Genomic DNA, 13,615 nt, shown 5'->3' with positions numbered 1-13,615 from the left:
GAGTAGTAATAAATATTTTAAAACTTAGGTTCAGAGATTTTCATATAGACATTTAGAGCAATTATATACAATGTATAGCTAGGCTAGCTAAAGGTTATCGCACTCATAACGATGCGAAAAGTAATTCGCCCTTGCAGTTAACTTTCCATTAAGTGAACTTAAGCTTGACCCTCACTGTGACTCGACGATGCTTTCTGACTGCAATAAGCGATGGGTGACCCATTTAGCCTATAAAATTAATATCTCTGTTGGACCTAGAAAATAAATATTTAAAAAATAAGAAAAATCATGCACATCATTTTTTGGTTTATTTCAAATATGATTAATCATTTTCATTAGTCATATAAATTTCCATAACTATCTATAAAAAACTAACTCATATTAATTTGCCATCATTTCTTCCACTTTTTCGGTAGATTAAAAACATAGATTAAGAATTTCGATTAATGAGCTCCTTTTCCGCCCAAGATAAGAAATGAGCAAAAAGAATTTATTTCAAATATTTATTTTGGAAGACACTGCAAGTCCTAATCTTCATTTCTATTTATAAATTTCGTACTTATAAATATGCCAGACTCATTAACAAAATACGTGTTTATGTAAGTCACACGTTATCTACGAATATAAACAAAACTCATGATGATATTTCAAAATAGTAGGTGTAGAAATTTTATGACACTTATTTTAAGTCTTGAAAACAAATTACTTTTATAGCAAAAATTATATAAAATATATATATTCCTACCGCTAGCAAATATTTTAAAATTAAAGTTATTTATAACTTTCAGTTTTACAATATTTTTAGGATTATTCGGAAATAATGATTTGAAATTTAGAAAAGATTTTAGAAACTAGACTATCTACATGAAAAGGCAGGAATAGCCGGAATAAGTGTACACTATAAATCTAAGGACTATATTAGAGCTTCTTTGGAATAGAACGTATCCCACACTGCCATTGACTCCGCCTCCGGTAATTCCCGCATTTCGAGTTCATGACTGATATTAAAACACTTCTCTACTCCGGTTTCCATCAGCTGGACGGGTTCCCACTTAGCAGTTCCCAATTCCGGACAATTTGGATCCCCACTATAGGCAAAAGCTGTCCACATGCCCACCATCCTCTGTATTGTTTGATATTCCATCGATGACTTTTCCAGTTTTGTGGCTATAATGTTGTAAAAAAGATATGATAATTCATCCGCATGGGCCACTCCACGGATACGATCGCCGCAAACCAAACGCCGGAATTGATTAAAGTGCGGAGAATCGAAGTCGAATCTATATAAGTAAGTAGGAGTGTTGGGAGCATACGACTGACGGGCGTGAACCAAGCGATGCATATCGTGCCAAATTTGACGATGTGAAAATATATTCAAAGCCTCAAACAGCTCCATCGTATCCCGCATCTCGTTGTTGAAGTAGAGTTTTTTCAAACGCCTGACAAGAAGGTCCTGCTCTTCCAGATTGCTGGATTGCCTCACCTCCCTTGGCAGTATGTTGTGGAAATTCTTCAGACCCCAAGGATCATTTCTCAGCACTTGGTAAGAGAACAAGCCCTCAAACGAATTTCCACCCATAATAACAGGAATATCGTTTCCCCAGGCTTTAGATAACAGCTCCTTGTGTCTCCTGGGCACCACACAGTGGTCGGTCTCATAAGTCTCCACCACTGGACCAAAGCCAAATAGTAGGAAAGTCCTAATCTCATCCTGGGTGATGACGTCCTGGTCAATCGCCGCTATCTTACGGGCAGGGGTATTTTTGAGAAATTGTAGTACATCCTCATCCCTCTTGCTGCCTTTATAACCCAAATTCAGAGCCAGCCGGAAGGCCCAATTGTGATCCGGACTTTCGACCCATTCGCTGAGAGCACATCCCGATTGCATAATGGCCTTATGAAAGAGGCCGCGTGTTTGCTCCGTAGTCATCATCACATGAACGGATGCCGATCCTGCACTTTCTCCCATCAATGTGACATTATTTGGATCTCCGTTGAAATAGGCTATGTTCTGACTGATCCAGCGGAGGGCCATTACTTGGTCCTTAAGTCCCGCATTTCCAGGAACATCCAACTTTGGATCTTTTAGACTCAGGAAGCCTAAGTTATAGATAGATAAGAATCATTAGACAGTTTGCAAATCATTTAATTTAGAATAATATATTAAGGAACTCAAGAATAGAAAATATAATAATCTGCACATACTTTTACTTAAATTTACATAGTTCAAAACAATTGCTTTGTATATGATTTTTTCTATGTTTCTATATAGGCTAAAATGGTTTCATTCTTAAACCTACCAATGTTTGAAACTTTTCGATTAGCTCAGTCACGTTTTTAATGATGTTTTTATAACTTTTAGATACATTGTTGCAACCCATTTGTTTCAATAAGCAATAATCTATCAATAAAAAGATTGTGAGTCTTCAAATAAAAACTTTGTACTGAAATTCGTAATCCATTTAATTAATGAATGAGATTACTTTTGATACTGATAAGGAATAATTATGTTATCAGTGGGAAAATACAGTGTAGCGCTAGAAATACTTCCTATTAATATAAATTGTAACTTTATACCTATCATCACTAACATAGTAATACCTCTTGGAGTTACTTATTTAAAAGACTGGTTATTAATTGGTTACAAATGAAACCAAAACTACTTACCTAGTGCTGCTAACCTGTAGTTTATAGAGACTAAAATCACTGGTTGCTTCATAAAGTAATCAGGACTGTAAATATCCCTGGAGGCCTCTCCCTTCTGGAAGCCCCCTCCATAAATCCACACAATTACTGGTAGGGGTTTTTCCGACTTCAAGGTCTTCACATAGACATTTAAATGCAAACAATCTTCACTGCCCTCCACTATCCCCAAAAGCATATTCCTTTGCAGGGGCTTTGATCGATTGTTAGTACAGTTGAGCACTCCTTGCCAGGGTTCAGGTGGTTGAGGAGCCTTAAATCTTAAGTCGCCCATCGGAGGCTTGGCATATGGTATGCCCTCGAAAGCGAAGTACAACTCCTTATCGTAGACCGTCTTCCTTTGGAGTCCTCGAACCTGTCCGTATTTGGTGTCCAATACCACGGTGTGACCCGTTGAAAGGCGGTACTGCTGAACCCTGTGGCCCACCAACCTGTGGGAGAGATTGAATGGGATCGGAGGTTACTGTCTGAAAGTTCTGTCTCGGGCGATAAGGAATTAATGACCAAGCCTTCGATCCCGGAATCATTAACTTGACCTTGTACTCACTGGGCGCCCATCTTAAACATCTTTGGCCATCCCACTTGCACTTCCATAATTTTGTGGAATTTTTATTTCTTGGGTTTTTGTGTTTTTGATTATGTACGAATTAGTATGGTTGCATCCACAATTTTTGTGTGAAAATGCTCGCGGGATTATGGGAACGATCGAAGTTTTACGTGCGACTGATCGCAGATATTTTGCCGTAGCACCTTAAATTAGGAGAGACGCCGACAGCACTTCTAGACGACCCAGCTTATTCGTAATCACTTACAGTTACGGTTAGGCAAATAAAATTTTTAAAGGTCCTAAATACGGAATACTGTTAAAAGTGTTATTTTAATTTTGTTGACCCCAAAAATGTACTTATTTGTTAATGAGTTTTATAATGAATCGTGTTATGACTTTTTATCAAATGCAATTATATTATTATCACAATACATTAATGATTATAATTTGAAATATCGAGAATACATAATATTGACCGCAACTGTAAGTCTATGTGCATAAAATGTAGTATTTAGAAATAAAAGTTTATAAATGTCTATGTACGCGTAAAGAATATTTACGTTTTGTTTTAGTACATTTTATGAAATAAAATATCAGAACAAAAAATTGAAAAAATTTGTATTTATTGCAATATTTTTGTTTTCTTGTTATGTACTTTTAAAAATTATTTTATGAAAATGTTTTTAATCAAATATTTAATCACTGAGTTTATGCAAATGCATAATAAATGATATCCTTTTCATTTATTTTTTATTTTAAGTTTTTTCATGTAATTTTGGTCCTTGTCGGAGATATTAGTCAGAAGTTCTTTTTTTGCATTTAGTTTTCATGTTTGATATTATCAATAGACAAGTGTTATTCCTGAAACTAATGGCTCCCAAAACTGATTTTTGTGGTGTCGGGCACTGTTTGTCTCGGACGGGAATTAATAAGGAATGATAACAGTAAGCACTGGGTCTCGCCAGGACCGAAGGTACCGATTTTCTAAACATGGCCAAGGGGCTGTACTTTTGGACATTCTGATGTTTGCTCAAATGTACTCTCCGATATTCTATTCCGTGAAAATTATGCCAATTTACTTCCACTTTTGTAGGACTTGTTTTCTGTTTACTTGCTGCAACTTTTAATGTTTTCTATATTGTAGTGGTAAAATTTTCGAAGCACCAAACCGACCAACACATCTGGTAAACCAAATAGAACTTTTAAAGCAAAATATTTGAATACAAATAATTTTAATTTATGTAATCTGTATTTAATTTATATTTATTTAATTTAACGCCCTCCTTGAACCCTGAATTCTTTGCACAAAATGTACTTAACTTAAATGTGTGTTTACATTCTTTGATCTATTCTGAATAATTTTGTAAGAAATTTCATGAAAATTTATGCTAGTTGTCTTCTCCGCAACATTTGGGTTTGGGTGCGTGCATCTGTTTTTGTGTTTTTATAGATCATGTGAGCATATCTTAACCCAAAATGCGCAATATAAATAGAATAGCATCCAAAAGTACTTTTATAATACAAGTTTAAAAAGCTTTACTTTATTTATAATAGTGCAAAAACAGTGGTCAAATCTATAGTAAATATGTGACTAAAATAGTTGTTATTTTTGTACTTTTGTACTACAACTTAAATGATTATTTACTAATTAATAAAAAAAATAGGGTACTAAATCACGAAAGAAAAGATATATTTTTTAATTAATATTTTTTCGGAAAGGATTTACTTTCAGTTAAATCATAAAATTCTTATGGTGAAGTAAAATGACAAAGTATTCTAGGAATTACTGCATCTGGTTTAGGTATACACTTTTTTGGGACTCCACTGTGTCTGTTAGGAATAAAGCTTTTTGCTGTAGATCGCAAAATACTCTCTCTGTATGTTGACGCCGAACTCAGCTGATAATAATAATAATAACAACAGCCCAAACAACAACTAACGCAGTAACCGCAGAGCTTTGCTCTCACAGAGACACAAAAACCAAGCAAAGCAATCAACAAATCAGCTGTCTCGAAAAAATTTGTTTTTTCTTTTCATTTTTCGCAATAAAAAGAGTCATAAATGATTTTCCGTTGCTAGATAAAAAGTGACGAGTGTGGAGCTAGCATTTGACCGTCGAACATGGAGAGGTGAGGTCGATAAAACAGTAAATATTCCGGCGTGAGTTAAAGGCTCCGGTGTTTTGCAGCTTGCAGGTGAACACGAGTAGCGGACCGGTGTGCGGAAAGCTGTGTATGGGTGTTTACGGCAATGAGTACGTCAGTTTTGAGCGTATTCCATATGCGCAGCCGCCGGTGGGTCCGCTACGGTTTATGGCACCGCTGCCCGTGGAGCCCTGGTCTCAGCCATTGGATTGCACAAAGCCGGGCCAGAAGCCACTCCAATTTAATCACTACACTAAGGCGCTGGAGGGCGTAGAAGATTGCCTGTATCTTAATGTCTACGCCAAGGAGGTATTACTGTTCTAAGTATCTAAGTTTTATTGGCTATAGGAATTATTATCAAGTATACAAGGGCTATTACGCACGAAATATCATACCAAGCATTTTCTTAAGCCCATAAATTTAGTTATAAAACAAAAAGCTATCGCTGATAAATTTATGTTTATAAATGTACTAAGTTGGTAACTCATTTTCAAGCTAAGCGACTAAGTTAGTAGTTCGAGATTGTATTTTAACTATCGATTTTTTTTACCTAGGACCTAGTAATGGAAAGTTTATTTAGATAACCTCACATGCAAATGGTTTTAGTTAAAAGCTGAGTCATACTAGTATACTTGTCAGAGTGCAAAAATGTTTATTAGTTTTAGAGATATAGCCAGCTATAGTAGCGATTTGTTCAGATAAGACAGAGCAGACATATTAGCTTTTAAAGATAGCCACAGTCGAACTTCGAAATTAAGAATTTTTTTTAATTTTATTTAATTGGGTTTTTGCGAAGATTGAACAAAGAATTTTAAAACTTTTTATGGTTTAACTTAAAGCTTTAAAAAAAGGTTTCAAATATAATTATTTTTATTTTAAGCTCAACTCGGCGAGTCCACTGCCGTTGATAGTCTACTTTTTTGGCGGCGGTTTTGAAAAGGGCGATCCCACCAAGGAACTGCACAGTCCTGACTACTTTATGATGCGCGATGTGGTCGTGGTTACGGTTTCCTATCGCGTGGGCCCTCTGGGATTTCTGAGCCTGAATGATCCTGCCGTCGGAGTTCCTGGAAATGCTGGTCTGAAGGATCAGTTTCTAGCAATGAAGTGGATCAAAGAGAATGCGGCCAACTTCAATGCGGATCCCAAAAATGTGACTGCTTTTGGCGAAAGTGCCGGAGCTGCCTCTGTCCATTATTTGATGCTAAATCCTAAGGCTGAGGGATTGTTCCAAAAGGCTATCTTGCAATCGGGAAATGTGCTCTGTTCTTGGGCCCTGTGTCCCATCAAGGATCTGCCCCATCGGTTGGCAGCGAACTTGGGAATGGAAAGTGCCGGAACATGTGACCGATGCCATGGTTTTGGACTTCCTGCAGAGTTTACCAGGGGAGAAACTCGTTCGACCATATCTACTTAGTGAAGCGGAGCACTTGGACGACTGCGTCTTCCAGTTTGGACCCATGGTGGAGCCGTACAAAACGGAGCACTGCGTACTGGCCAAACATCCGCAGGATCTGCTTGGCAAGGCTTGGGGAAACAGAATTCCAATGCTGATAAGCGGCACTTCCTTCGAGGGGCTGCTGATGTACGCACGGGTGCAAATTGCCCCATATCTGCTGACTAGCCTAAAGAAGGAACCGGAGCACATGCTGCCGCTGGATGTAAAGCGAAGTCTTCCCCAGGCTCTGGCTCGACATCTTGGTCAGCGACTTCAGGATACCCACTTTGGAGAAAGCGATCCGTCATCCATGTCACCGGAATCTTTAAAAGCTTACTGCGAGGTAAGATAGCTATTCTAAAAAAATAGACTCTTTATAAATCTTTACCATTTTGATTGGAAATTATATTTCAGTATGCCAGCTACAAGGTCTTTTGGCATCCCATCCTGAAAACTGTAAAGTCTCGGCTTACCAATTCAAGGGCTGCAACCTACTTGTACCGCTTTGACTTTGACTCGCCCACGTTCAACCACCAGCGATTGAAGTATTGTGGCGACAAGTTGCGGGGCGTGGCCCATGTCGATGATCATTCCTATCTGTGGTTTGGAGATTTCTCCTGGAAGCTGGACAAGCACACGCCCGAGTTCCTTACCATCGAACGGATGATAGACATGGTGACAAGCTTCGCAAAGACGTCGAATCCTAACTGTCAGCTTATCAAGGAGCAGCTTCCTCGGACCAAAGAATGGAAGCCTCTGAACATAAAATCCTCTTTGGAGTGCCTAAACATCTCGGAGAGCATTAAACTGATTGAACTGCCAGAACTGCAGAAGCTAAGGGTTTGGGAGAGTGTCTGCCAATCATCAGACTAGTCAAGATTAAAGAAATCAGTAAAGCCAAATTCATAGCGTTCTTAAAATTGTTTTTTAGAAATTTTTTTTATCATATTAAATATTTTTAGATGGTGTATCAAGGTGTTTTATATGGGTTTTACAATAAATTTTGTTGCATTACGTTATGGAGATGTTAGTAACGTAAAACTAAACTCAGCGGTTTCCCATGTTTTTACTTAAATATTTTTACCTTGAGTATCTGTAATTAGTATGATAACGAATTCGTTGTTTTAGTTTTGTCTTATTTCATAGTTTGATTTTTATTGTTGCAAACTTTATTAAACTAAATTTAAGATTAAGAATTTAAAAGTATTTTTCTTTTTCAAAATTCTTTTAAAAGCCCTTAAAGAGAGCCCAATCTCTGTTTTGGTTTCCGTCACCTTGTTTATGTCCAGCAAATTTACCATCGTTCGAGATACGAGACCGATCCGAGTATTTTTAGGTTGATAAGCCACGGCAATCGATTAAGGTCTTCATCGCCTATTTATGAGAGAAGGCAGTTAACGCTAGAGACTGCTGGTGATCGGAGATGACGGACGAATAGTAGGAGACTTATTCCTAAAGTTAATACCTACTTTTTTATACACCACTTATGACTTTTCAGCAAGGAAGTTTCTCCTGTGGTCCAAACGACCCATGGAAAAGTGAAGGGAACACTTCTGAAGGGCATCTATGACGATCAGTTCTACGCTTTTGATGGCATTCCATATGCTGTTCCTCCACTCGGAACTCTCCGCTTTAAGGAGCCCCACGCTCTTAAGCCATGGCATGGAATTCGAGATTGCTCCAAGCCATTAAACAAGTGCCTTCAAGTTAGCTCCGTAACCAAGTTGGTGGAAGGCTCCGAGGACTGCCTTTACCTTAATATATCAGTTAAAACTGTGAGTCTAAACCTTTGTTTGATTATCACTAATTAAAGTCTATTTTAATTTTGGGAACCATATTTCCTGTTATTTGTTTAGCTGATCGGCGATCCTATGCCCATAATGGTTTATATCCATGGAGGTGCCTTTAAGGGCGGTGATTCTTCGAGACGGGCTTGGGGTCCGGACTATTTTATGAAGGAAAACGTTGTCTATATAAGCATTGGCCATCGGCTGGGACCATTGGGTGAGTTTAAATCGAATTAACTATTAGAATTAAAATCAATCAATTTTTTTTTTTTATTTTTTTCAGGTTTTCTGAGTTTTGAGGACCCAACTCTAGAAATTCCCGGCAATGCTGGTCTTAAGGACGTAATATTGGGTCTTGAATGGATCAAGGCAAATGCTGTTAACTTCAATGGAGACCCTGATAGAATTACTATTTTTGGTCACAGCTCCGGCAGCATGACCGTTCAATTGCTGTTGGCAAGTCCCCGAGCAGAAGGACTGTTCCACAGAGCCATACTTTTGGCTGGAATATCCCTGGAAGTCAATCGTCTGCCGCAAATGGAATACCGTCTGGCCAAACATTTGGGATACGAAGGAGAGAACATCGATAGCCAGGTTTTAGAGTTCCTTTTGAAGGCAGATCCGCATCTCCTCGTCTCTGCTGATTTTTTTACTCCCGTGGAGAAAAGTCAAGGGATTTCTATGGCCTTCAGGCCGAGTATAGAGAGCTATGTGACTCCAAATGCTGTTCTTTTAGCGGAACCCATTGACCTCCAGCGAACATCTTGGAGCAATCGAATTCCCATCATCTTGGGCGCCAACAGTGGCGAGGGCATGACTGTCATAAACTTCTTGAAATTGAATCCGACATGGCTGAAGAACTTTCAGCACAATCCAGAGCGTGCATTACCGTGGACCCTAAGAAGTCGCTGTGATCCCGGCCAGCGGCGTCAGTTGGGTCAAGAGCTGATCCACCACTTCTGCCAGGCCCACGGACATGAGTTGACTTTGAATCACGGAAATGCTATAATGGACCTCTTTAACCATGGCTTTGTGCATACATTAGACCGATTGATCCAATCCAGATTGACTTACGGGCAGGCACCCACTTACCTTTATCGCTTCGATTTCGATTCCCCGGACTTTAATTTCTACAGGATTCGCTTTATGGGTAAAGAGCAGCGGGGAGTGGGTCATGTGGACGAACTGGGATACATTTTCGTGCTCCCCGCCACCTTTAAGTTGGACAAATCTCGACCAGAGTTCACTGCCATCTGTCAAATGGTTGCCATGTTTGTTCACTTCGCAGCCACATCAGATCCCAATGCTCCACTAACTAAGGAACTGGTGGAATGGAAGCCAGTGACTCGATTTGGCAAACGAATGGTTCTCAACATCAGTGAGGAACTAAAGTTTATTCCCCATCCAGATATGCCGAAGCTAAAGTTTTTCGATCGTCTTTATGAAAAGGCCGGAGTGCCATTATTTTAACTAAAAATCGATTGTTCAAAAATAAATTTAAAGGAGTATTAATCATTATAAAATTATAGTATATTTTCCATTAAAAATTCTTAGGTTTTCTATCAAATAATACAAATAAACAATCAAATATTATTGCTAAAAAGTACTTATACTCTAATCACGTATTACAAACATTTTAAACCGTAAAACCTAAATTAGATTGCACCAAACCTTTTAATTTTTATGTTTATTGAACTTTGCTTTTGCGGCTAAAATTGTTGTTTTCTGTGTGCTCAAGCCTTTGACAATTCACACTTTGAAATGATAACGTGTTGGAACGATTAATGCCAAATGGGTGAAAAAGCTCCGTCACCACACACGTTATTTCAGCCCCCTCTGTGAGGAATTGAACTTTTTGTGTTGGTTTCGCTTTGACTTTGCAAATTCATTAGGCTTAATTCATTCGACAGACGACAAGCACTGCTAACAGACGTTTGCCAAAATGTCGGAGAGGTGAGTTTTTATAAACTATAACTACCAAGATTATTATTTATTGACTTTGGTTTTTATTACAGTTTAGAAACATGGGAACTTTCTTTGCCCCTGGGTCAAATTAAGGGCGTTAAACGACTTAGTCTCTATGATGACACGTACTTTAGCTTCGAAAAGATTCCCTTTGCGAAGCCCCCACTGGGAGAATTGAGATTCAAAGCTCCAGTGCCAGCAGAACCATGGAGCGGAGTGTTGGACTGCACCCACTATGCGGAGAAGCCAACCCAGAGGAATTTGTTGACTAGAGTTATTGAAGGAACAGAGGACTGCTTGTATCTGAACGTCTATTCTAAACAGGCAAGTGAACTAGATATACTAACATAGTCAGTGATAACTACTACATTTAAAAGTAGTCTCCTAATCAATTATAATAATTGATAGCTAATTTATTTTGCAGTTGAAGAGTGACAAGCCATTGCCGGTAATGGTCTACATTTACGGCGGGGCCTTCACCGTGGGCGAGGCAACCCGTGAACTGTACGGCCCAGACTATTTCATGGCCAAAGATGTGGTCCTGGTAACGCTAAACTATCGCGTCGATTGTTTGGGTGAGTCAGCAGAAATTGATAGAAATATCTTATCAGCACTTGTTAAGCGGTTGCTGGTGCTTATCTTGTGTTATCTTCGGGTTCAAAACTTCAACTTTCAAATCTAGTTTTATTGTCAAAGATGTTTATCACATTTAGAAGTGTTGATTAGAAATGTTAGAACTTCTAATTTATATACACCAGTATAAACATCAAAAACCTCATCGTCTTAAGCCATTGGGATATGATAGAAAAAAATATATAATATATTTATACTTCATTATCATTTTTATACTTTGACTTTTAAACTTTAAAACATTTTTGATAAAGCGAAAAATAATTATACTTTAGTTAAAATAATACATATCATAATATGATGTAGGGAAATAATTTTCAATTTTATAAAATTTTTGCTGATTTATAAAAGTTTAAAAAAAAAACAAGAATCCCAAAAATACTCTGTAAATTTATTTTATTATATTATACATTAAATATAAAAATCAATATTATAATTTGAGTTGTATGTCTTGCAGGATTTCTGTCCCTCAAGGATCCCAGCCTGAAGATTCCCGGAAATGCAGGCCTTAAGGATCAGGTTCTGGCTCTAAAGTGGGTCAAGCAGTACATCTCCCACTTCAATGGCGATGAAAATAACATTACCGTTTTCGGAGAGAGTGCCGGCGGATGTTCCACCCACTTTATGATGTGCACGGAACAGACCAGGGGACTGTTTCACAAAGCCATTCCCATGTCGGGAACAGTGCACAACTACTGGTCGGATAATCCGAGTGAGGACTTTGCTTTCCGCCTGGCGCAGAAGTATGGGTTCACTGGCGAGAATAACGATTCTAAGGTGCTAGAGCATCTTCGCGGAGTTCCGGCTAAAGATCTTGTGAATCACGATCTGTTAGGACCTCAACACCGTAGGAACGGTCTGATCTTTGCCTTTGGACCTACTGTGGAGTCCTATGTGGGTGAAGATTGTGTGGTTCCCAAGCCACCAGTGGAATTGGCAAGGGATGCCTGGTCCAACGATATACCCATCATGCTGGGTGGCACTTCATTCGAGGGGCTTTTTATGTATCCCGCAGTATCTGCTAATCTCAAGGGATTGGACAACCTTAATCAGGACCCTTTGAGGCTAGTTCCTAAGGATGTCCGAGAAGTAAGCAGCGAAAAGGAAAACCTGGAGTATAGTCAGCGTCTGATCAAAGCCTACTTTGGAGAATCCCCACCCAGTGCAAAACTCTTCATGAATATTCTTGATGTAAGTAGACAATATACTTCTTTTTCTGCCCCAAATTTTGTGTTGTTTCCAAAAGATATTCAAACTATTGTTAAACCTTGAACATTAACAAGATAAATAGTAGTTCAAGTTCAAATCTGTTTACTTGATGAGATTATTTATCTAATCTTTCTTTATCTTTTTAGTTCTATTCCTACAAGGTCTTCTGGCATGGTTTCAATCGCACACTGAACGCAAGACTCGCCTATGCTAAGGCGCCCACTTACTACTACCGCTTCGACTTTGATTCTCCGAACTTTAACTTCTATCGGGCTAAGTTCTGTGGGGAAAACATAAAGAGTGGTGTGGCCCATGCTGATGACCTAAGCTATTTGTTCAGGAACGCAGCAGCTTGGAAACTGGAAAAGTCAACAGCGGAATATCGCACCATTGAAAGAATGGTTGGCATTTGGACAGCTTTCGCAGCGACCTCGAATCCGAACTGTCCGGAAATTGGTAATTTGGATTGGAAACCATCGACCAAAGATGATCCCAAGCGAGTTCTTAATATCAGCACCGAAGTTACGATAGTCGATTTGCCCGAGTATGAAAAACTTCAAATTTGGGATGGTATCTATAAACCGGACCAACTGATCTGAACAGTGAAGAATGCTAAAAAGATGTATTACCTTACGACCAATTAATAAACACAGTTTTTATGTCAATTTAACTGCTTTTGTAAATGATTTTTTTCCATTTAGAAAAAACATGTTTAAAATTTTAAGAATGCTTAAACGAGGTAACAAAAAACACCTAGTTAGTTGTCAAACGGAATTCGTAAAACGCGAACAGGATCCTTCAGGCCGAATTTCCTGGTAAACTTTAGGAGGAAATCTTACCACTCTTAATCTCCTGGCAGGGATTTACCTTTCTCAGAATCCATATCCAAGCAGCAAGCTGTGACTCGCGGGCCAGGTAGCCCTTTCCTGGGAAGCGATGTCCGAAATCATGGGTAAATACACGCCAAATTGAACTTTATTGCCGATGATTTCCCGGAGCAGCAATTTTCTTACTGTGAAATTACGAATAACTTAGGTTAATAAAGGACGTTAACCAACCAGGAAAATAAGCTGCTTACATGTTAAATGTTTAATGTAGGAAATGAACAAAATATTGTACATTTTAGATTAACCCCTTAAAAAAATTTCATTATTAGTTAAATAATAGTTTTTCAAATCAATTGAAAGTTAAA

General features: G+C 38.5%; 3 protein-coding genes across 3 annotated transcripts; 2 read left to right on the top strand and 1 right to left on the bottom strand.

Moving 5' to 3' along the window:
- Nucleotides 1-286: 286 nt before the first annotated feature.
- LOC108115052 (esterase B1) lies at nt 287-3,148 on the bottom strand (the record flags this gene model as incomplete). The annotated part of the gene is made up of 2 exons (XM_017226299.2): nt 287-2,100; nt 2,668-3,148. Coding segments are annotated over 2 exons (1,668 nt in total), but the record flags the coding sequence as incomplete, so codon positions are not given.
- A 2,058-nt stretch (nt 3,149-5,206) lies between these two features.
- Nucleotides 5,207-13,093, top strand: LOC108115112. Its single transcript, XM_017226364.2, is given in 12 exon segments — nt 5,207-5,379; nt 5,439-5,703; nt 6,275-6,730; nt 6,732-7,175; nt 7,247-7,704; nt 8,331-8,607; nt 8,689-8,836; nt 8,903-10,043; nt 10,635-10,908; nt 11,009-11,159; nt 11,672-12,405; nt 12,570-13,093. Coding segments are annotated over 12 exon segments (4,809 nt in total). The 5' UTR covers nt 5,207-5,371; the 3' UTR covers nt 13,023-13,093.
- LOC108115113 (esterase B1) lies at nt 8,222-10,127 on the top strand. The gene is made up of 4 exons (XM_017226365.2): nt 8,222-8,269; nt 8,331-8,607; nt 8,689-8,836; nt 8,903-10,127. Exons 1-4 carry the CDS (start codon nt 8,256-8,258, stop codon nt 10,087-10,089), a joined length of 1,626 nt encoding a protein of 541 aa, XP_017081854.1. The 5' UTR covers nt 8,222-8,255; the 3' UTR covers nt 10,090-10,127.
- Nucleotides 13,094-13,615: the final 522 nt, after the last annotated feature.

This window comes from Drosophila eugracilis, unplaced genomic scaffold, assembly GCF_018153835.1.
Source record: "Drosophila eugracilis isolate 14026-0451.02 unplaced genomic scaffold, ASM1815383v1 contig_722, whole genome shotgun sequence".
Lineage (NCBI taxonomy): Eukaryota > Metazoa > Arthropoda > Insecta > Diptera > Drosophilidae > Drosophila > Drosophila eugracilis.
Note: the sequence above shows the minus strand (reverse complement) of the source record. Positions and strands in the feature narration are given on the sequence as shown.